At 54.5% G+C, this 24,734-nt stretch overlaps 1 protein-coding gene across 1 annotated transcript in view; it reads right to left on the bottom strand.

Annotated features, from left to right (window-relative positions):
- The window catches only part of NOS1 (nitric oxide synthase 1), a 63,203-nt gene extending 40,555 nt beyond the window's left edge, over positions 1-22,648 (bottom strand). The window contains exons 1-2 of the mRNA XM_054288591.1: positions 22,587-22,648; positions 10,637-11,697 (exon numbers count right to left, since the gene is read on the bottom strand). Coding sequence (XP_054144566.1) covers positions 10,637-11,346 — 710 coding nt within the window. The 5' untranslated portion in view covers positions 11,347-11,697; positions 22,587-22,648. The remainder of the gene's footprint in view (positions 1-10,636; positions 11,698-22,586) is intronic.
- Between the last annotated feature and the right edge of the window lie 2,086 nt (positions 22,649-24,734).

Genomic DNA, 24,734 nt, shown 5'->3' with positions numbered 1-24,734 from the left:
GAATATGGGGTATGTTTGAGAGGAATTTGGGATATATTTGAGAGGAATATGGGATTTATTGGGGGAAATATGGGGTATATTTAGGGGGAATATGGGATATATTTGAGAGGAATATGGGATATATTTGGGGGCAATATGGGATATATTTGAGAGGAATATGGGATATTTGGGGGGAATATGGGGTATATTTGGGTGGACTATGGGGTATATTTAGGGAGAATATGGGGTATATTTGGGTGGAATATGGGATATATTTGGGGGAAATATGGGATATATTTGAGTCGAATATGGGATATATTTAAGTTGAATATAGGACATGTTTGGGTGGAATACGGGACATATTTGGAGGGAATATGGGGTATATTTAGGGGGAATATGGGATATATTTAGAAGGAATATGGGATATATTTGAGGGAATATGGAGTATATTTGAGAGAAAAATGGGATATATTTGGGGGAATATGGGATATATTTAGGGGGAATATGGGATATATTTGTGGAGAATATGGGATAATTTGGGGGGAATATGGGATATATTTGGGATGGAATATGGGATATATTTGAGAGGAATATGGGATATGTTTGGGGGGCAATATGGGACATATTTGGGTGGAATATGGGATATTTTGGGGGGAGAGTACGGAGTATATTTGGGGGGAGTATGGGGCATATTTGGGTTGAAAATGGGACATATTTGGTGGGAATATGGGATATATTTGGGTGGAATATGGGGTATATTTGGGTGGAATATGGGGTATATTTGGGGGGAATATGGGATGTATTTGGGGACAATATGAGACGTATTTGATGGCAATATGGGATATATTTAGGGGGAATTGCTGGGGATGAGGGGAGGGCTGGGCACTGGGGACATCTCAGTGCTGGCTGCCCTGAAGTAACTCAGGTGTGGCTCGGGTGAAACTCAGGTGTAACTCAGGTGTAGCTCAGGTGTAGCTCAGGTGTAGCTCACTGCACCACACACCTTTTAGGGTGTGGGAGAGGCTCTGAAATGCCACCTGAGCTGGTGCAAAGCCTCTGCCAGGTGAGCCCTCATCAGGGAGAAAACAAACAGGGTTTAGAGAGGTGACATTCACACAGGCAGGGGGTGGCACCTGTGTCACCAAGGCCACCAGGAAAGGGGCTCCTGGGCTGGGCAGAGCAGGGCCACAGGTCAGGATTGGCACAGGCACTGAGGAAATGCCCTCTGGAATTGTTCTGCTCCTGCTGTCAGTCCTTAAAAGCCTTCCAGGTGCCACTGAATCAATAATGAGAATTCTCATTAACGGCGGCAGGGTTTGGGCACTGACCAAAGTAGGACATTTGCACCCAAGGCATAAATCACACCAGCAGCATGCTCCTGATTCAATTTCAGGAAGACAAATAAATACAAATAAATTCCGTTTCACAGTCCTTGAACTCCTTTAGCTTAAGGAAAAGACTTCATTTAAAGAGCATCTCCCTGTGCTTTTCCTGTCATTTTTCTGCTTTTACAGAGCCATGCTCAGCTGCCAAAATATTTCCCTGGGCTCTGGCCACCTTCCAAACGTTGGAAAGTGGCCACCTTGGTGCGAGTGAGGAGGCACAGGTGCCCAAGGGCCGTTTTCCCTGGGATTTCTGTGCCCCTCCAGGCCATGGAAGCTGCTCCCTGGTGAGCTGGCTCCTGGGAGGATGTGAGAGGGTTTCAATCAGATAAAACACAGCTTTTAAGAAACCCCACCCAAGCACCTCAGCCAAAGGCAACAGAGATCCTGTGATGGTGTTCACAGGGGTTCCAGGGTGAGGGAAGAGATGAGGATCTGACTCCATGTTTCAGAAGGCTTGATTTCTTATTTTATTATATATATCATATTAAAACTATACTAAAAGAATAGAAGAAAGGATTTCATCAGAAGGCTGGCTAAGAATAGAAAAAGAAGGAATGATAACAAAGGTTTGTGGCTGGGACAGAGTCTGAGCCAGGTGTCTGTGACTGGCCATTAATTACAAACAACCACATGAGACCAATCACAGATGCACCTGTTGCATTCCACAGCAGCAGATAACCACTGTTTACATTTTGTTCCTGAGGCCTCTCAGCTTCTCAGGAGGAAAAACCCTAAGGAAAGGATTTTTCATGAAAAGATATCTGCGACAAGATCCCAATCTCTGCTGCAGGGGGTGGTGATCCACAAATCCCAGCACCCACAGGGATGCACAGAGATCCTGGGGACAGGGACAGGGACAGCCACACATCCCCCTGTGCCGAGCTCAGGGTTTCCTGCCCAGGCTGCCTCCATCCCAGTAATCCCCAGCAGGCAGGCAGCAGGGAATTAGCAGGATGAGAGCCCGGCCAGCCTGGGTGTCCCCTCGGAGCCAGCCCAGCTGTTCAATCTCCTGGAGAGCTCCTCTCATTCCCACATCCCTGCCCTCCTGCCCTGATCCTAGCCTGCCAGGGGACTGTGTGGGAAATCGATTGGAGAATTCTCCAAACCTGACAGAAGGACCACACAGTGTGTGCATCTGTATGCAAACCTGGAAATGAGAAATGCTGACTTGGAAATGTCATGGAATGGGACAGACATTGCTGGGAGAGAAATGGAGCTAGAAACAAGTTTCAAAAGATGGCCTTGCAAATAAGACTGGATAATTTAGAGAAATAGAACTATGAAATATGCATTGAATTAAGACTTATGAGGGGTAATTTTAGATGATTGGCTTAAAAGCATTTACAGCATCCTCTGGCTGTCCAGGACGGCCAGGACCCCTGCCAGGGGGCTCAGAGACCCTGGCACAGAGCCCAAAACACCTGTGGGTTTGATTATGACCCATGGAGCAAATTACCAACCTTAGATGAAGATCAGCAAGCCATGACAATTTAGGTAGAATAATAGTGAAGTTATCATGGGGTGGAAAAGTAGATTTTGGGGTTTTGGTATGGGGGTTCAGGAGGCAAGATGGAGGGAACTGTGTGTGTCCAGCCTTTCTCCTTCTTCTTGTTGGCCTCCATTTTCTGCTGTGATGGTGGCACTTACAGATTGGTTTAGAGTAGAAGCTCACTGTCTAACATAGGTGACGGGTATTGGAAAGTAATTGCAAACATTGTATATGTAGTTTTTAGTATAAAGACATAACACTGCCCTGGGGGCAGGCAGAGTGCCTGGAACTGTCCTGCTGGATGGACCTCAGCAGGGCAGGAGAAAATTTTTTATAGATAAGACACAATGAACAACCTTGGGACCGAGAAATGAAGAGCCCTGACTCCTTCCTTGAGCACTGGGCTGGGAAAAGAGACTTTGGAACTTTTCTTGGGGTCACTCTGACCAGCTAGAGATCCCGACAACCTGGGTGCTCCACATCCCTTGTTTGTGTGCCTGCAGGTGTGGCAGGAGCAGATTCCTGCTGCTCTGCTCCTCCCATGGATTTATGGCTGCAGGAGCACAGCACTGAGGGGCTGGCCCTGCTGGGAAAGCACAGCCGAGGGCGGCTGTGACAAAGCCCCAGAGTGACCTGGGGCTGTCCCTGGTGCTGTGCCTGCCCTGGGCCTCCCCCGGATGGGGCTGCCCACAAGGATCCGGCTCTGTCCCTTTGGAGTGAGGCAGGCAGAGAAAAGCCCATTGAGAGCAGCCAGAGCCTCAGCCCAGCCCGAGCACAGATGGGGGAATAAAAATAAAAACCATCAATTGCTTCATTTTACAAATATTTCCTGGCCCTCGCTTGTGAGGGCCTTGTTTGCGAGCTGGGACGGGAACAGGATTTTTGGGATGAGTTGTTTTCCTCTCTTGCCGTGGCTGCTGCAGCCCCCAGAGGCACAGGGTGACCTGAGGATGTCACTCACAGCTCCAGCAGGGTGAGGGGACAGCCACAGCTCAGTCCCTGGGCAATGTTCCCTTTTGGGAATTTGGGGTTTTGTCAAAAGGAGAGCCCCCAAAAGCCGTCCTGGTGGGCACTGGCAGGGCACAGCTCCCTCGAGGGAGCCAGGCTGGACATCCCCAGGGATCTGCCCTGGGAGAGACACAGGGACAGAGAAGCTGGCTCCTGTTTATGGAAAACCCCAGGCCAGGTTGGACACTGGGGGTTGGAGCAGCCTGGGATAGTGGAAGGAGTCCTGGGACTGGATGAGCTTTAAGGTCTTTTCCAACCCAAACCATTCCATGAGATGTTTTTAATCCCCATTTTGATATCTTTGGAAGCAATGCTGAAGGTGGAGGCCATTGGTTGGATGAACTCTCCCAAAAGCCAGATCCAGGATCCAGGATCCCTCTCATCACACACTCTTGGGCCAGATCTCTTGGATCCAGAGAGACCCAAAGCCCTCTTTGAGGGGTTTTTGTGATCTGAAAGCCAAATCTGATGCTTTAAAAAGGAAAGAGGAATCCTGCCCTCCCCCACTGGTGCCTGGCAGAGCCTGGGATGCTGCCTCCCCTTGGAAAGAGCATCTGGCTGTTTGGAGAAATGAGAGGCACCACTGTTTTCTTTTGACTAATTTGATGATGTTGCAGTGCTCCGAGTGATGAAGCAGAAGGGAAGTTGCTGAGACAGCCCTTTCAGAAATTTCTCCAAAGCTTTTCCAAAAAAGAAATTAAAGGGGGAAAAAAATAAAAAAAGATGGAAAGGGAAGTTTGTCAGTTTGTCACTCGGCTCCTTTGAATTTCCTTGGCAGAAGGATCTCTCTGGTTCCCAGGCAGGGAGCAGAGCCAGCCCTGGGATGGATGATGAGGGTGGCAGTGCCCACGCTCTGGTGACAGCTCTGGTGACACTGATAACATCACCCTGTGCTGTGACCGGGGATCAGCTTCTCCTTCTCCTGGCAAACCTGAGCCTGGGGCTGTGTGGGACGCTCAGGAGAGAAATTCCTTCCTCTTACCTCATTCCCTGATTGTTCCTCGGGCATGGCTGCGCTTGCAGGGCTCCACCTTCAGGTGGGATCAGCAGCTCTTGCCTCGCCTTTCCTTTGCCCCATGGAAAACCACGTTCCAGAGGGGCAGAAATTAAAATTCCCTAATTTCATTAATTAAATTAAATTAAAATTAAAATGCTTCCTTCTCTGGAAAAGGCGCTGGCTGCAGGCTGGAGTGTTCAGCAAGGTCTGGACAAGAGCACAGGGAGAGGGATGGGGCAGCAGAAGGGATTAGCAGGGTGCAGAGGATGGAGCAGAGCTCAGGAAGGAGGTGGGGATTTGGAGGAAGGAATAACTCCAAAATCAGGGATGCACTCCCTGGAGAGGCAGCAGGGACAGTGCAGGGCGATCCAAGCAAGGAACAAATGGGAGAGGGGATCTGGGACAGCACGGAAGGAGGAGGAAAAGCCTCAGGAAGAACCTGTGGAACGATCTGGAGAAGATCCCGCAGCCTCAGAACGTCAGGAATGTGCCCAGCTCTGGGATCAGGGACTAATGAGCTGAGCAAGCTGCAGCCTCAGGGAGCCTGTGAAATATGAGGCTGGCAAATGCCTTAGAGGAGGCACTGACACGGAAAGACCTGGGAACAGATCCAGGCAGTCCCAGAGTCCCACCAGAACAGCTCAGAATTCAGCCAGCTCCGAGCTGTGACGGCTCCTGTCCCTCCACAGTGAGCTCCTGCAGGATCCCAGCCCGGCCAGAGGAGCAAAACAGCCCAGGGGTGATGGGAACCACACCTGGATCTCCTGTGGGGTCACACCTGAACGTCCTGTGGGGTCACACCTGCATCTCCTGTGGGATCACACCTGGATCTCTGGGGGGGCCACACCTGGATGTCCTGTGGGTCACACCTGGATCACCTGAGGGGTCACACCTGGATCTCCTGTGGGATCACACGTGGGGCTCCTGGGAGGTCACATCTGTATCTCTGGGGGAGCCACACCTGGATCTCCTGGGGGGGGGGTCACACCTGGATGTCCTGTGGGGGCCACACCTGGATCTCCTGTGGGGGCCACACCTGGATCTCCTGTGGGATCACACCTGGATCTCCTGGGGGGTCACACCTGGGGCTCCTGTGGGGTCACACCTGGCCCAGGGGTTTGGCTGCTGTGGTCACACAAGGGGAGAAGGGCAGGGGAATCCAGGGGATGAAGGAGCAGCACAGAGGCTGAGCTGTGAGGGGTGGGTTGGGAACTGGGCTGATGGGTTTGGGGGAATATGGACTGTATTTGGGTTGAATATGGGATATGTTGGGGTGGGAATATGGGGACATATTTGAGGGACTATGGGATATATTTGGGGAGAATACGGGATATATTTGGGGGAAATATGGGGTATATGTGGTGGGAATATGGGATATATTGGGGTGGAAAATGGGATATATGTGGGGGGAATATGGAATATATTTTGAGGGAATATGGGATATATTTGAGGACAATATGGGGTATATTTGGGTGGAATATGGGGTATATTTGGGGAGAATATTAGGTACATTTGGGGGAATATGGAATATATTGAGGAGATATGGGATATATTAGGGGGGGAATGTGGGATATATAGAGGGGAAATATGGACTATATTTGGGGCATATTTTGGTGGAATATGGTATGTATTTTGGAGGAATATGGGATATATTTGGGGGGAATGTGGGATATATTTGGGTGGGATATGGGGTATATTTGGGTGGAATATGGGGTGTATCTGGAGGGAATATGGGGTTTCCAGACACAAAATGCCTCTCTGGATCAGTGATGGAGTGGAGTGATGAGGAAGAAGCCTCGGCCAGGGGAGCAGGGGAAGGCTATTCCCTGCCAGCGCTCCCTGCATCCATTTCCAGAATGGCACAAACGTGGAAATTCCAGGGAACCTTCTCCTTTCTGAGGTTTTAAAGTTTTGCATCCAAGTGCAGAAGAATGAAGACAGACCAGAAATGCAAACAAAATGTTTTGAGCAACCCAAAGAGATTTTGGTGGTCCTGAGGAAGGTGGGAGGAAGAGAATTTGGGAATTTGCAGTTCTCTTTGGGAACTGCAAAATTATGGGGTTTCTTCCAAGGCAGGCTGGAGCCTGAAACCTTGAAACCTTTTGTGAGCTGAATTCCTGCTCTGAGCACACTTTTTCCTCTCGGGGCTGCTGCTTGGACTGAAACTGCCATGTTTCCATCATGCTGCTCATGTCGTGGAAGAGACCTGGTAGAAGGAAAATCAACCCTGGCAACTCAGTGGGGAGGGGGGGGAAGAAGGAGGGAAGATGGGACCTGACAATCTCCCCAGAGCTCTGAGGGAAAAACAGACCCGGGCTCGCTAGCAGCAAGTGAATCAAACTCTATTTTTGCCTCCTAGCCCACGGTGAGCCTCATGGCACAAATGCCAGCTCTCATCATACCTTGAGCCCCACATCTGTGCTCCCTCTGCTGATGGCAGATGGCCTGAGCTGAGGAGCAGCTGTGGTCACTCCATGGACACACCCCGAGGGCACGGGGTGGGAGGAGAAGGCAGCAAGGAGAATTCCCCTGGGGAATGCAGATCGTGGGGGCAGGGGATGGAGAGGAACTGATTGTGTGCCCAAAGCAAATTATGAATCAATCAATCAATCAATCAATCAGTCACAGGATGGATTGGAAGGGATCTTAAAGAACATCCAGTCAGGCTGCTCCCAGCCCCAGCGTCCAGCCCCAGTGTCCAGCCTGGCCTTGGGCACTGCCAGGGATCCAGGGGCAGCCCCAGCTGCTCTGGGCACCCTGTGCCAGGGCCTGCCCACCCTGCCAGGGAACAATTCCTGCCCAATATCCCACCTAACCCTGCCCATTTTGAATCCAATCCCTTTATCCTGTCTCTCCATGCTCTTATAAGAAGTCCCTCTCCATCTCTCTTGTAGGCTCCCTTCAAGTTTTCTTTGGAAGGAAGTATCACTGGAGAAAGCCCAAGTATCAGCTGGAAGCCCAAACCATCAGGTGTAGTTTGAATTGGTTTTACCACAGCCCATCTTGAGCAAGGAGGTTTTGTCTCCCTGTGGACAAGCTCAGCCTTTTGCCATCCCTTCCTGCCCTGGGAATGCTGTCCCAGCTCCCTGAGCCAGACTGGATCCAACAAGGTGCCCTGGGCTGGGGTGGTCAGCACCAGGCAGAGAGGAGACAGAACAGGACCAGGATCCATCCCAACCCCACCATCTCCAGCTACACCAACAGGCAGAGAGGAGACAACAGGATCCATCCCAACCCCACCATCTCCAGCTGGATCAATGGCAGAGAGGAGACAGAACAGGATCCATCCCAATCCCACCATCTCCAGGCCAGGCTGGAGGTGTCCAGCTCAACCTTGAGCAAGGTTTGCTCCCTCCTAGGTGTAGGCAGAGCTCAATTCCTGCACTGTTCCTGCCTGGAGGAGCCAGGGCTGAGCTGCATCCATCTGACATTCCTCACCAAGGGTTTTTTGGCATTTCCTTGGCACTGACCCACACTCTCCCCAGCTACCCACTCCCCATTGTTCCCTGACCTTTCTGCACTCCTCCTGCCATCCAGGAAAACTCGGAGTGCAGGAGACCTTGAGGATGCCCTGGCTCTGTGTGAGCCGAGCTGAGGAGATGAATCATCCCCAGCCCAATCCCACAGAAATGCCCTTTGCACTGCACAGCAGCTCCTGACAGCTTCTCCCTGCAGTCAATCTTTCCCACATCCCTGCTCCTGCCTGGGTCCTCTCCCTCACACCACAAGAGCCAGGCTGCAGCTTCTCATCAAGCAGGAGAATTTGACTGAAAAGTGGATTTTCATCCCCAAGGTATAGAGATAACAAAGACTTTTTTAAAAAATAATTAGGATATTGAAAACAAAAAAAAAAAAAAAGAGATTTTGGTGAAGTCCCCACTTTGCTGCTTCAAGATCCTTCAGTTTAAGTGAAATCAAAGTGAAATCAAAGCGTTTCTGTTTAATCTCTGAATAAAAGAGACTCCTCAGAGTAGAATCACGTTTTTCATCCCTCCCCATGGCTGGAGCAGAATTTCCTTGGAGATCCTGCAGCTGCTGGGATGGGGGACATGGTTTGAAGGGTGAAGCTGCCCCTGTTCAACCCCAATATTTGGGATTGTGTCCCCTGGGCTGCCACCCCAGGTCCCTGAGCCAAACCAGAGGGGATTTTGGAGCCTCCCTGCACATTTTGTACCCAGTCCTGACCCTTTCAAAGTCTCAGTCCTTAAACCAGGCTCTCCCAGGATGGGATTAAACCCAGACAGGTTTTTGGAGAGCGTCCTGAGCTAAGGGCAGGGGGGGGTTAACTCACTTCCCATTGCACAGCAGATTTCTGAATTTTCCAAATCTCAACAATTCAATTGAGCAATTCTTGTTCAAAAAGTGAACCTGGAGAGCAGCTGTGGTGGGGAGGGGGTGGCAGGAAGGACACCCAGACACCAGCACCGGGCCCAGCAGATATTTTTTCCCTCTGACTCAGTGTGAGCACCCTAACAAGCTTTGAGCACCGTGTCCTCCACGGGAAGCAGGAATAAATTGGGAGAGCAGGAACGACATGAAAACAACTGAAAATAAAACAAGGAAGGTGGAAAACACAGAGAGTGTGGGTGGGATTGGGATGGGAGCGAGCGGGAGCTCAGCCTTGGCTGGGAGCCCGTGGTGGGGACCCCGCTGTGGCTCTCCCCCCTTGTTTCTGATAAAGAAAAATGAACACAGTGTTTTCCTTCTCCTAAGAAGTGTCTACAGCAAGAGAACCTGAAATTACAGAGAACTTGGCATTTCAGATCTTTCTGTGGCCGAGGCACGGATCTGCAGCTCCAGCAAACCCTCGGGGCTTTTCCAGCCAGTCAATAAGCGAGGGCAGCCACAACCCTGCTGCAGCACTTGACACTGCTAAAACGTGTTTGGGGACTTGGGGAAAAGCAGCAGGAAAAGGCAAGCTAACAGTGTTAATGAACGGTCAGGAGGAGAGGGAGTTGGCACTGAGCAAACCCGGCTGAAAACAACAGCTCTGGAAAGCAGGAGGGGCCCCGGGGAGCTGCCCCACCTCAGGGAAACGCTGAGGAAAATCGGGAGCTGTGCCACTTCCTCCTCCTCAACGGGACGTGGGACAAGCCTTGTTCATGGCCCCACTCATGCACACAAGTCCTGAAACAGCGATCTGGCTCTGGAGGAGCAGGGGCAGATCCATCCTGGCGTTTCCACAAGGATTGGCCATCCCAGGCTCTCGATAGGGAACATCTCCCTCCTGCCCACCAGGCTGGTCCCACTGCCCTCACCCTGTCTTGGCTTCAGATGGAGCTGGACTGGGGCTCTCCTCCCCTCTCCCAAAAGGTTTGGAAGCTCCTGGGAAGCACCGTGCCCTGCTGGTCCGACCTTCCTCTCCCATTCAAGTTAAATCAGATTTCAACTGGGGAGCTCTAAAGCAGGACCACAAGGACAGGAATACCCTGGACCTTATTTGGCAGGTGAGGAAACTGAGGCACGGGATTTTGCTTCAACTTAAATGGAATTGAGAACATGGAGCAGAGATTTAACCCAGCCCAACCTGCGATCCACCACATCACACAGCTCAGCTTTCCATGAGACATTATTCCCAATCTCCCCAATTTCCCATGCTTAGATCTTCCTTCCACAATCTTCTCCCACAATTTTTCATCCTCCACTTCCCCCTTTTCCCCATCACTTCCCCTCCATGTCCACCCAGCTGTGCCAGGCAGCAGCCAGCTGTGGACACCTCGGCGAGCCAAAACCAGCGCGTTCCACCAAAGGTAAAAAAACGTATTTAGGGAGACCTACCAGTCCACCTGGACTTCTATATCCCGTGTCTCTACCTTGGAGGGCGCATCTCCACCGCTGTCCTTACTGCTGCTGCTCTTCAGCAGGTCCAGGACGGGCTCGATCTCTTTGAGCAGCTCGTTGTCCTCCACGCCGCCGTTGAGGCAGGAGTGAGCACAAGCCCCGTCCTTGTCCCTGCCGCCGTCCTTTGCCCCTTTGCTGCTGGGAACGAGCCCGTTAACGTGGATGTGGGGCTCCACCTCCTTGCCCGTTTCCCTGCTCCACAGCGATCCCATGGCTGCTGGCTGCTCTTTGCTTGGGTTGGACAAGTCAACCGCCTTGGGAGCCGGGCACAGGGGTCTGGTGACACGGACGGTTTTGGGCGTCCCGTCGCCCGTGAAGGTGGTCTCCAGGTGAGTGGTGAAGCCCTCGGGGCCGCGCAGGATGAGCACCACGTAGGTCTCGGAGGCGATGCTTCTCAGGATCTCCAGCGCCGTCTCATAGCTCATGTCTACCAGGGGCCTGCCATTGACGGCCAGGATGATGTCCCCAGCCTGGATGAGGCCACTCTGCTCGGCAGCCCCGCCCCGGATCAGGTCCGAGATGATGACGGGCGGTTTGCTGACGCGCTCCTTCACCAGGAAGCCGAGGCCGCCCACCTTGCGCTTGAAGAGCCTCACCGAGATGACGTTGGGCTGGATCTGCTGCACGCTGAACACATTCTCTTCCATGGCAGCCCCCTCCTCCAGCCCGCTCTGCAGGACCTCAACACCCTGCTGGGAGCAGGGGAATTCGCTGTCCGAGGGTGGGAAGGAGCAACTCTGGCTCTTGAGGAGCTGGACTCACTGGAAAACTCCCCTGGGCTCGGGCGGCCGAGGGGCTCCCTGCGGCATGCTCGGTGGCACTGCTCTGCGAACGGCAGGAAAGCGGGAATGTCACCCCTGGGAAGGCAGGCTAGGAGCAGGGCTGGGCATCGCCCGGGGTGGGAAACATTCCAGCTTCCAGTCAGCCGCTGGCACAGAGCGGGAGGCAGCGCACTGGCTTCACCGGCATCCCCGCCGACGGTGCGCGGGCTTCTCTATCTGCAAAGCAGGGGAAAAACCAACAAAGGAGGGAGATAAGTGAGGCAGGGCAGGCGCAAGTGCCCGCTGAGCTGAGCACGGGGCTGGGCACGCCGCGAGCACCCCGTCCCCACAGATGTCACCCCCCCAGGCTGCAGCCTCGCAGCGCTCCGGGCTTTGTTCCCTCCACCTCCCCCTGCGAAAATCGGCACCATCTGTTCGGCGGGGGCGCGGGGGGAGCGGGCAGCCCTGGCAGGGGCCTCTGGGCAGGGCAGGGCAGGGCAGGGCTGGGCTGGGCAGCCCGGCTCGGGCGCTGCCCACCCTGCGAGGCTGGTACACCCAGGGGGCTCGGGATCCCCTCTCCGAGTGCTCTCCAGAGCATCCCACAACCTGCTGGGTGAGAACCCGACAGGGAACGGGCAGCCCTGCCCGGGAGGAAACCTGTTCCGGAGGTGCTGTCGCTCCGAGGTGTCCCTCCAGGTGCAGCAGCCGGGGAACAGAAGAGGCCGCTCAGCTCCCCTTCCTTCCCCCGAGTTGGGAAAACACTTCCAAAGGCAACTGCTGCTTTTAAGGCTGGCTGCAGGGATCAGCGCTCGGCTCCTCCTCTGCCCAGATTCCCAGCCTGGCACGGGAGAAGGAGGCGACGCTCGCCCTCCCCCGAGCCCAGCCCCGCACCGGCGGAGGGGAAACATCGCCGGGAGGGAACCTCGGAGCTCATCCCGCCTTTGGGGAAGCATCGCCGGGAGGGCACCACGGAGCTCATCCCACCCTTAGGATGAGCAGGAACAGCCCTCGCAGGGCTCAGGGAGTCACAGCCCATTGCCTCCTGATGGGACCCTTGTTCTTACAAGGTACGCTTGGCTTCTGTCGCTTCTGCTCCCGAAGCCTCCCCGCGCTCCCCTCGCGTTTTTCTCAGATGCTCTGGAGAACGTTTCTCTCCAGGACTGTGCCCTGACGCTTCGCATCGAGCCAGCGCCTTCTTTTCTTTTTTAAAATCGGAGTTTTAGGCATAGACCAGAGGGCACATGTTCTGCTGGAGGCACTGACATGGCAAGGAGAGCAATCTTTTCTCTCGCCATGCTCAGGGCAGCTTTGGCACCTTCAGCCGCTCTCTGCCGGGAGCTCCCTCCAGCCCCAGATGGGACAAAAGGGATCTGAGGGGCAGGGCAGGGGCACCAGCACCACTTGGTCATGTTAATCCTCATGTGAGGAACGCTGGGCTTTTTAACAGCAATTAGGAATAAAACAATTCGAGATCCATAAACCAAACCCATGGGTTTAACCCCTGTGGCCCTTCCCCTGCTGTGATGCGGCCCTGCAGAGCAGCAGCAGCAGATTGCAAAGGGTTAAATACCACTGGGTCACATCCTCCAGGGCTAATTAATGCCCTAATTGCAAATGACACTGGATCAGGACCCCGGGATGGGCTGTGCTGCCTCCCGGGGCTCGGGCAGCAGAGCAGGACAGGGAAAGTTCCAGTTTCGGGGAGGATGGAGGAAAGCAGAAATTCACTTCTACCCGACAGCTCCCGTCCCTTTCCTCCCTCCCACCCCTCCATCCCTTCCCCATCCCCACCCCGCTTTCCCAGCCGAGTTTTCCTAATTTTCCCAGGCTCTTTGGGATTCTCAGGAGCCTCTTCCTTCTCCCTGCCGGGCTCTGATTTCCCGACCCCTCTGCCCCACAAGGTGACCGTCACCGTCCGGGCAGGGCTGGGTCACACCAAACTCATCCCCATGGGCCTCGTGGGGACAAAGGTGGCCTCGGAAACAGCCACAGAGTCCCGGGAGCACGGAGCAGAGCGTCCTGCTGGGGCCCAGCCCTGCCGTGCCCTCGGGGCAGCTCTGTGTCTGCATCTCGGTGGGCACAACCACCCTGGGCGCCGCCTGGGAATATGGGGTATATTTGGGGGGAATATGGGGTATATTTGGGTAGAATATGGGGTATATTTGGGTGGAATATGGGGTATATTTGGGTGGAATATGGGGTATACTTAGGAAAAATACGGGATATATTTGGGTGGAATATGGGGGATATTTGGGTAAAATATGGGATATATTTGGGTGGAATATGGGGTCTATTTGGGTGGAATATGGGGACATATTTGGGGGAATATGGGATACATTTGGGTGGAATATGGGGTATATTTGGGGGGAATATGGGGTATATTTGGGTGGAATATGGGGTATATTTGGGGAAAATATGGGATATATTTGGGTGGAATATGAGGTATATTTGGAGGCAATATGGGATATATTTGGGGGGAATATGGGGTGTATTTAGGTGGAATATGGGAACATATTTGGGTGGAATATGGGATATAATTGGGGAAAATATGGGATATATTTGGGTGGAATATGGGGTATATTTGGGGAAAATATGGGACATATTTGGGTGGAATATGTGATATATTTGGGGGGAATATGGGGTATATTTGGGGGGAATATGGGGTTTATTTGGGTGGAATACAGTATGGGAATATTTGGGTGGAATATGGGACAGTCACTGCCAGGGCTGCCAGCCGCTCACACGGGCAGATGTTGCACAGCTGGAGGGGACCGTGGATGTCCTTCAGCCCTGCCCGACCTCACAGCAGGACTTGCTGAGCTCGCTGGAAAAGAGCTGAGGAGCCCCCAGTGTTTAATCCCTCTCTCTTCTCCCAGCAGGATAATTTCCAGCTATTTCCATGGAAAAGGGTTGTCATTTCTTGTGTGTGCTCAGCAATACCGTGGAATGCTGGCGTTTCTAGGTGCTCATTGCTGCCTGCCCCCAAACCCACTGACACCTCAGCATTCCTCACAAAAGGGATGAGAAGAAAGAAATAGATTTAAAGTGGTACCTCAACACCCATCCAGAGATTTGTCCTTTTTTTCTGCTGCTCCTCAGAGTCAGGAAGGTCAGAAAAGAGCCAGAAAGGAGAGGAACAGGCTAGGAGAGGGAGGACAGCCAGGCCCTAAGTTCCTCAGCCTCCTGCTCCTTTAGGGAATAGCTGGATAAGGATTTTCACAGAATCATGGCATCATTGATGCTGGAAAATAATCTTAAAGATCATCAAGTCTGATTATTTTCCAGCTGAAAAGTCTTGCACAAACTCAGAGTGCAGAGAGGAGGGAGAGGTTCAGGAAGGCAGGAGGGCTTGGAAAACTCCCCCACGAGGGTCAGGTCCCACTCTGGGGTGGGACAGCTCTGATTCCAGAGGGGACACGCTTTGGATGGAACTCAGGCATGTCAGCCCTGTGGATGGCTGAGCTGTGCTGAACTCTGTGAGCCCACAGATTTCCACCTCTCCCTCCCAGCACCATGAGAATTCTGACTTATGGACCTCAGAGCCAGGTCAGACATTTGGAAGCTGCTGGAGGTGTCAGGTGCAACTCCTTAAAACAGCGAGAGCACGATGGGGTTTCACCAGGGTAGGAACATTCATCCCACCCCAAAAACCAGCCAGGAGAGGAAAAATCCATCAGCAAAGCTGGGCTGAGCTCCCTGTCAGGAATAAACCCTGCTGGAATAAACCTCCATGGATGGTGCCATCCATGGTTTATTGGGAATAAACCTTGCTGGAATGTACCTCCATGGATGGTGCCACCCATGGTTTATTGAGAATAAACCCTGCTGGAATAAACCTCCACGGATGGTGTCACCCATGGTTTATTGAGAATAAACCCTGCTGGAATAAACCTCCATGGATGGCGCCATCCCACTCCTGCCTCAGTTTCCCTGCCCATCCCAAAGCATAAATCCAACTCAAACTACAGGAGAGCAACGAGCCCTGCAGAGGGGCAGCATCCCAGGCAAGCCTCAACCCTGATCCCAACACCAACCCCTGGGAACTTCCCTCCTTTGGCTGATGGGTTTGGGGGAGTATGGGGTATATTTGGGATGTATTTGGGTGGAATATGGTGTCTATTTGGGTGGAATATGGGGTATATTTGGGGAAAATATGGGGTATATTTGGGTGGAATATGGGATATATCTGGGGGGAATATGGGATATATTTGGGGGGAATATGGGGTATATTTGGGGGGAATATGGGGTATATTTGGGGAAAATATGGGATATATTTGGGGGGAATATTCCTTTTTCAGGGAAAATCAGCAGAGCCTGCTCCCCTCCAGCAGCAGTGAAAGTTCAACCAGCCAACCCCATGAGAAGTTCCTTGAGCTGCCAGATAACATTCCAAGAACAAACTCCAGCACAAATCTTAATGGAATGATGTAAAAGTTCATGTCTGGAGACCACACTGACATTTAGGGAAGGGGAAAAGGGGAAGATCACGCGGTGAGAGGATACAAATCATGTGAACAGTGCAAATTACCAAACACCCAGTGCAAACAACGAAATAACTATTTAGTGCAATACAACAGGATGATTTGATTTCCAAGGCGAAGCGGAGGAGAAATCAATCTCGGGAGCTTTAACACAATCTCCTGCCTGTGCCAGGCAGAGCCGCGGGCTGTGCCGGGCTGGGCCGTGCTCAACACCATCCCCTCAGCCTCACAAATCCATTTGGAGCCCTGTTCTCCCGGTGATAATGGCTCCTGCGTGCCCGTGCCAGCTTTAAATGGGCACCATTGTCCTCTTTAATTAGCTTTCGTGGGATTTATAGCGCTCGAGGAAGAGCCCTGGCGCTGATGGATTGATGCCCATTTAATTTTTACGACCCACGGAGCATCGGTGGATGGGATGAGGAGCGCTGGGATGCAGCATATGCACAGTTCCTGTAAACCTGCGTGGCTGTGCCTCTGAAAAGGGAATGTTCAAGTGATTCCCTGGCAGGCAGCTCACTGGAATAAACTCCACACTCCAACCCTGCCCAGGGTGTGCTTGTCCACGGCCTTTTAATCCTCAGATAATGTTCCTCTGATGTCTTAAGTTTTAGTTTTACATGTTTCAGATCCTACATTAGTGTATAACTCTGAACTGATGCAGTGTTAGTTTGCTCTCCTCACGTTTTGGGCAGACAGAACAATCCTTCCAGGCCTGAGAACCAAGGCCACCAACACTGCCTCAGGCCCAAAAAGTGTAAACAAAAGAGAATTGGAGGAAACTTAGGGAATGTGACTTCATTACCTGAAGCTGTAATTGGACAATTAACCTCTGGTATGCAAATAGACCAAATTTTAATCAGTCTGAGAAAGCCATGACCATTGTCCACCTTGGCTGTAGCCTCTGTGAGACTTTTGCACTGCCCAAGGTATATCCTTTGGAGGCCTCTAATAAATATCTTCTTTATTCTTTTAGCTCTGTCTAGCCTCTGTTCCAGGCATCACCTCCAGCTGGAACCACCCACCTCCCCTCAGCCTTCCCAAAATCCACCCAGCAAGGGCGAGACCTTTTCCCTCCAAACCCAAACAATTGCTCTGCTTCTCCCTTCCCATTCCCAGTTCAATTCCCAACCATTCTTGGGTTGGGAATCATTATTCCAGCTGGGCTGGGACCTTGTCTTTGCCCCCAGTAAACCAAATTTCCACCAGGAGTGATTGGAATGAGGCACTTTGCCATCTGTACAATGCCCTAGTGCCAGTCGGTGCCCGCTGACCTGAGCTGGCACCAGCAAAGGGATGGAATTGCACCACTGCCAAAGGGATGGAATTGCACCACTGCCAAAGGGATGGAATTGCCCCATTGCCAAAGGGATGGAATTGCACCACTGCCAAAGGGATGGAATTGCACCACTGCCAAAGGGATGGAATTGCCCCATTGCCAAAGGGATGGAATTGCCCCACTGCCAAAGGGATGGAATTGCACCACTGCCAAAGGGATGGACTTGCCCCATTGCCAAAGGGATGGAATTGCACCACTGCCAAAGGGATGGAATGCCATGAGCTCCACCCTGGATACCCCCTCACCTCCCCGTGGCTCTCTGCACCCAAAACACTCCTGTTCCTGCAGGAAGGGCAGTTAATCAGATAAATCCTTGCTTCTGGTAGTAATAAATCCATGGCCAGACCCCAAGAGGGTTCATCTGCCTCTAATCAGGGGTTGCTTCCTGGAAAACAAACCACAACTGTTTGCTCATAAATCTGCCCCAAAGCTCCAGGACCTGCACATGTATCCAGCTCCTGGCACTTGGTTTGGTGTCCATGCCCTCTCCAGGGAATGGAGCAGCCAAGGAGAGCCAGGTCCTGCTGGCACAGCAGCCACGGGAATGTCTGGGCAGTTAAAATCATCATTGCAGCTCCCTTCCAACACAAATATCCCATTTTTTCTGATCTGCTTCTATCCCATCCCATTCACACCAGTGTCCTGCACACTCCTGATCATGGGACAGCAGTGCTGGAGGGGGAAGACCCACCCCAAAACTTTTCTGCAATTTATTGGAGCCCCTCACCCCCCTTCCGTTCACCGCACCCGGCACAACCCGAGCAGAACGTATGAAATGCATTTTAATGTTGCCAAGACAACTGTGTTGACAAAAATCCCCCTTTTTCTGTAGCTGCCAGAACCAGGGTTTTGTTGTAATTTGGAGTTCAGGACTGAGCAGATTTCTGCACCACGCCTGCCTTTCCTCTTTTGCTGTTTCCTACAATATTTCCCCGGCGCCTGCCGTGTGTGGCTCCAACAGAATTTAGATAAAAGCGTCAATTCTGCTGCTCGCCCCATCTCAAACTGATGTTCTTATTAGGGCTTGGCCCATCTGTAAAACCTCAATTCTGCCACCATCAATTTTCTGAGAGGCTTGGAATTACACCAGTGACTCCGGCGTGACAAATTGGAGCGGTGTTAACACACCGCCACTTTGTCCTGGAAGACAAAATAGGTAGGGAGGAAATAAATGAGAAAATGCCACTTGATGGATGGTCTGGAGGTCCAATCGCAGCATGAGAGGGGAATTGGGGCTCCATTTAGGGAAAAAAACAAAAGAAAAAGAAAATTTCAAAATCACAGCAGGTTGGCTGGAGCTGTAATAGCTCAGGAGCTGCCAGCCAGCATCAATAAAGTCAGGGATGGAGCTCTGAGTCCATCCAGGAATCAACTCCTGGCCCTCTTCAGCCACTCATGTCCCTCCTTTGCTGCTGACACCCCAAAATCCTTCTTGCTTGGCATTAAATTTCCCAAAAAATCCTGTTGGCACTGTTTTCCTAAGGAGTGACTCATGTCCCTGTTTGAAACCCTCGGCAAGAGATCGGGCTCCTCATGGTCCCCAACCCCAGGCAGATCCCAGGAATTCTGAGACATCTCTGGGATCTCCTGAGTGCTGCCACCACCCCTCTCCAGTAGGAGAAGGGGCAGGATTGGGATTCCTCCCTTCCCCAGGGATGAATCCAACACATGGAGCCACGGCACAGCTCCTGCCCTGCTGGCCCTGGCATCCTCAGGGACGTGCCAGGGGAAAATTGAGGATAATTTGTTCCCCCGAGTTTCTGCCCATGCCTTGCATTAGCACTTGTTGCCATAGTACCAACAACAGCAGCAAAGTTCTCCAGGGGCCTCCTGGGACCTGTTCCTTGTCCTACAAGGGCTCTGACTCTGATTCCAGCAGGACTCAGGGGTGGGGAGATGATGTGGAGTTTTCTGCCTGCTGGATTTGCTGAAGGTGCTGCTGGTGGGAGAGAGGCTGCTCCAGCCCCGTCATCCTCACCCCTCCAGCATCCCTGAGCATGGATGTGGCAAAAAATCCCAGGAGTGCATGTGGGAAAGGAATGGAAATGGACCCCATTGATCCCAGGGGTTCTCCCCTTCCCTATGGAAGTTGAACCAGCCCCAACCCTCATCCTAAACCAATTTTTCCCCCTGTCAAAGGAGAGGATTTTGGCTGCCCAAGCCCCTGCTCCTCTCTGCTGCCATTTGGGGCAGGCTGTGACCCCAGGGCCAGCCAGGAGCCCTGTCCCAGATGTGGCAGGGATGCTCCATTCACTGCCTGGTGGGATGAAGGATAATCCCTGCTCGGAGGGCACCGAGCTCCCCAGCCTCTGAAAGAGAGACAGAACCTCACGTTCCAGCACGTCTGGAAATGTAAGCATGAAACTCTGGAAAATGGGATTAAGACAAGCTGCCCTAGAAGGGCATTGCTGGATCCTGTTAAGCATTTGGGGATTGTCACGGAGAGGAGAAGCCGTGGAAAGCGTTTCCTTGGCATCAGTGCCCCCCTTTTTGTAGGGACACACACACAACCTCCAGGTTTCCATGCTCCACATGCAGAGCCACCACCCTGGTGACATCTGGGCTTCCCAAAGCCACATCCCGCATGGATGGTGACAACCCGGGGTCCCTTATCACACACAGAGCCCATCAGGGCTCATTTGGGATGGTGACAGCCCAGGGTCCCTTATCACACACAGCCCATCAGGGCTCATTTAGAACGAGCATGATTTATCCAGCCTGAGCCAGACAGCGGCTCCCAGGCCTCTTCAGGACACAATACATTTATTTTTGGAGGGATCAGATTGCATCTATAGATTTGATTTAACGCACAGATAGGATGGGAGCAGTGGGAGTAGAACAAAGGCATCGGAGCTCGCTCGGAGCCGCCTCTCTAACCCGGCCCCTCGTTAGCGGGGTTGGGTTTCTTTAGGGGAAAATTGATGGTATCAACAAGTATCAAACAATATCCTCGTTCCTCGGGAAAGGTAAATGCTAATCTATGCGAGCCGGGCTCATGTGACTTATCAGTTACTAAAAATAGTTGTTTTCAGGCACCGATTTAGGGAATCTGGCAGATTTCCTAAGCCTTTGTACAGACACACCACTGAAATGGAAAAGACAAAATACACAAGCAAAGAGGGGAGGGGGGGAAAAAAATCTGACAGGGCCAAAACGTCCCCTGAGGGCGAGGGAGGACCCAGCCCTCCCCGTGAGCAGCCACAGAACGTTAATTCCAAGCGAGGATTCCAAGGAGGATTCAGCCCAAACCCCTCTGCCTAAGATGGCCTCTCGCTCACAGTTGTGGCGCTGGCAGGGGGAATACACAGAATGAAAAGGGGACGAGGGATTGTCCCTTTCCTGGGCTCCAGGGGGGTGTGATGCTTCTCCCAGAGCGGGTACCTGAGCAGGGAAATGTCCCCTCCCTGCCCACGGCTGCGGGGGAAGCGACTCCGCACCCGGAGTTTGTTTGCAAACATTTGAAACTGCGGAGTCTGTGCCTGAGTTTGTGGCGTCTTTAAGGAAATATTCTGGGAAATACGAGCCGGGAAGAAAAGAGAGGGGGGAGGAAATTGCTGATGCAAACCCAAATTCTTTAAATAAGGCTTCCCCACTGAGACCTTGAGCAGAGAATGATAACTAGCAAATGGTGCAGGTAGAAATTCCTGGGAGAGCGATTTCCCCCCTGCTCCCAAAGCCTCCCTGCTGCTTCTGTGTGATCATCCCTGTAGATTCCCGTCTGCCAGAGCCGCTGGCACTCGGGAATGAGGGTGAGGGAGAGGAGCCGGTGTTTGAAGCAGCCAAGCCCCCCATTGCTGCAGCTGCCCCTGCGATGTCCCCCGTGCCAGAAAACCCCTGGGAAGGGAAAAGGAGGATGGGGGAGATCGGGAAGGGAAAAAGGAAGGAAGGAGACGCTTCCCCTCCATCTCAGCGAGAGGCGGATCCGCTCCTCGGGGACTCGGCACATCATTGTCAAGTCGCCTGCCAGAATTCCCTCCCGACAGGGAGAACTTGGAAGCGTCGGGAGAAAATGTCCGCACCCCTCACCGGGGCTTGGGGGCTCAGCGAGCGCGGCGGGACGGGGCAGCGCACACCCGCACAGCCCGGCGCCAGATGTGCCAGATGTGCCGCACAAAGAGCTCCTTTCCCCTCTGCTTTGCCAGCCAGAACCAAAAGGTTTTCCAGTCAGAAACAAGCCGGGGCAGCAGCAGGACAAGCAGGGCTCGTCCACTCCGGTCCCTGCGGCTGCAGCTCCCGCTGCATTCCCAGCTCATTCTGCGAGGTCCTTGGTGGGCAGAGGGACGGGGAACGATCCGGGGTGACCCCCCGTTCTCCCTAAAGGACGGGAGCCAGCCCCAACAGGACATCCCGAGGGCTGGAGTCGCGCTGGGGAGTGTCCCCAACCCAGGCTGGACGGGGGTCTCGGTTCCACCACAGTGCCCCGGGGACACGAGGACACCCTGGGGACAGCCGGGACACCCCAGGGACAGGCAAACAGCGAGGGCAGGACCTGGCGAGGGCCACTCCCCACCCCAGCGCGGGGCTCGGCGGCATCTCCCGCAATCCCCGTTGGGGAGCGGAGGCTCGGGAGCTCCGGGGCTCCGCCGGGTTCAGCACCCGGGACAGCTCAGGCGGGGCGGGCGGATCGGCTCCTCCACCCGGGACAACGCCGCTGCCCCGGGACAGCCGCCCGCCTCCCGAAACCGCCTTCTCCCGGGAAACGGCATCCCCAGGGGAAAATGCCCATCCCCGGCATCTGCGGAATTGTCCCTCTGCCCTCCCCAAAACCGCCCCCGCCAACCCCAGTTCGGTGAACACACGGCCGCTCCCGCTCGCTGCCCTCTCCGCACGGATCACCCCCGGGCAGAGTTCCGCCTGTCCCGGGCTCGCTGCCCGCCTGCCACCCCCGCGCTCGGTGCCCTGCCCCTCCTGCCCTCCCTCCGGGCACACCGAGCGCCCTCCCGCTGCCCCATCCCGGGAGGGACACCGCGCTCCCCGCGGGGCCAGCCGCGCTCGGAGGCGCTGGGGGAACTTGGCGGGTGCGGAGGGACGGGGGGAGACACCCGCAGCGTGTCCTGGGCTTGGGGAGCGAGTGCGAGCCGCGGCTCGGCGGGGCCACCCCGAGCAGCGAGCGCTTCCTCCGGGCACATCCCACGGTGTCCCCCCGTCTGCGGGCACTGCCCGGGCCGGGGTCCCGCCGCCGCCTCCCCTTCCCCGCTCACGGTGCCCGGAGGATGCGGCGGCGCTCCCGACGGGGCGCACGGTGCCGCAGCCCCGGCAAAGTTTCGCGGAGAGAAGCGGATCCCGGTGCGGGGCTGGGGGGCACCTACCGTGCGGCGGAGAGGAGCCGTGCCCGGCCCCGGCCCCGCGGCCGGCCCCGCATCGCTCCCGGCGGCTCGGCACGGACGGAGCCCGGCGCTGGGCTCGGCTGGGCTGGGCTGGCAGCGGGGAGCCAGTCCTCGCTGCGCCCCTTTATCCCAGCATCACCGAAACGAATCCGCTTTGACGTCCAACCAGGGTTTTTATGGGTGTGGAGCGAGCCGGTGCAGCCCTCATTAGGAGACACTCCGCTCTCCAAATCATACATCTTTTATATAACCTCATTTCCAGCGTGGCTTTTCTCCCCCCTCCCTCCCTCCCCTTGCCGGGGAGCATCGCCCACCCCCCCAACTCCCTCACCAATTAAAGAGCTCACAGACACCCCCCGGCCCCCACTTGTTGCTGGAAGCTCCGCGTCACCCCCCGCGGGCCTGACTCAGCCTGCCCCGGGCGGGTGGGGGGCTCTGCGTGCCCCGGGGGGCACCGGAGCGGCTGAGCGGTCCCCAAGTCCCTGCCCAGCCCTGCTGCAGCCCCCACACTCCTGCTCCCAGGCTGGCTATGCTGCACAAAACCCCGCTCCGCTCCCGGCAGCCCGTGCCCGCTGGTGCCCAGGGCAGACACCTCCATCCCTTCGGGAGCTCCCGGCCCGGCTCCAGGCGGGGCTGGGACATCCCCGAGCCTCAGCTGCCGGAGCTGCCCCTGGAATGCACACGGGGCAGGGAACAAAGATCTCCTCACCCCACTTCCCCTCCCGACTCTCCATCTGCCCCCAAGGCGGCCCAGAGCGGACCCAGGCTTGAGATCAGCCTCCAGCCTTCGCGATTGTGCTCATTCCCATGGCAACAACAAACACACAATTATAGATATATAATATTATATAAACCCAGCGGGCTCTCGGGCAGGGCTCTGGGGTTCACCTGCTCCCAGCCCAGCAGGCAGCTCCCCCCGGAGCGCACAGAGGTGTCCCGAGCCCGGGGAAGGTGCCCAGCCCGTGGGTGCCTCAGCAGAGGAGGCAAACAAGGCAGGGCACAGCGGGCGGCTCAATTACAGAACTTCCCACGGCGAAGGAAGGGGAGCGGAGCGGCCCCGCTCCTGCCCGGCTCACCGGGAGCTGTGCCGAGGTGCAGAGGCGGAGAGGACGGGCAAATGCAGCAGCAGAGCCGGGGCTGCCTCCCCCGTCCCGCCCCTCCTCACCGAGATCGGGCTCTAACACTGTCTGGGGTTAAGGGAAACGTGATTCTGCCTCTTTAGAGCCAGGAGGACTCATCTAAGAGCAAGCTACCCAAGGACATCTGCTCCGGTCCATCAGCCAGGCAGCAGCGGGCACACACCGGTGTCAAAGGACTTTGTGACCCAGGCATGACTGGGAAAAGTCCAAACCCTTCTCCTTGCAGGGCTCACAGCTTGGAGCCGTAGAGCTGCAGGGCTCTGTGGCCTTGGGCAGTTTTCCTCGGATAGGGTGCAGGCAGACGCAGGGCTGCTGGCTGTGATGTCACCTGTTTGAGGGGACCCTGCACTGCCAAAGCCACCCCGACACAAGGCCAGCAGCACCTCCTTCTCCTCCTGCCAGCCGGGCAGATCCATCCGAGGCAGCACAGCCCTGATCCGGGGCAGCAGAGCTCCCTGGGACACTCTGGGCTTTGGAAGTCCAGCCCTCCCAGCCTGTGGCGGGATCCCAGCCCAGGAACCAGCCCTGGATCCCAGAGCTCTGAACAGATCCCACGAGCAGAGCCCTGAACAGAACCCTGAAACAGATCCCAGGAACAGAGCCCTGAAACAGATCCCAGGAACAGAGCTCTGAACAGAGCCCTGAAACAGATCCCAGGAACAGAGCCCTGAACAGATCCCAGGAACAGAGCTCTGAACATAGACCTGAACAGATCCCAGGAACAGAGCCCTGAACAGATCCCAGGAACAGAGCTCTGAACAGAGCCCTGAAACAGATCCCAGGAACAGAGCCCTGAACAGATCCCAGGAACAGAGCTCTGAACAGATCCCAGGAACAATTCCCAGGAACAGAGCCCTGAACAGATCCCAAGAACAGAGCTCTGAACAGATCCCAGGAACAGAGCCCTGAACAGATCCCAGGAACAGAGCTCTGAACAGAGCCCTGAAACAGATCCCAGGAACAGAGCCCTGAACAGATCCCAGGAACAGAG

The sequence above is a fragment of the Melozone crissalis genome, unplaced genomic scaffold (genome assembly GCF_028551555.1).
Source record: "Melozone crissalis strain CALT ecotype California unplaced genomic scaffold, PUWL_Pcris_2 ptg000063l_1, whole genome shotgun sequence".
Taxonomy (NCBI): domain Eukaryota; kingdom Metazoa; phylum Chordata; class Aves; order Passeriformes; family Passerellidae; genus Melozone; species Melozone crissalis.
This window is presented reverse-complemented; position numbering and strand designations above follow the sequence as displayed.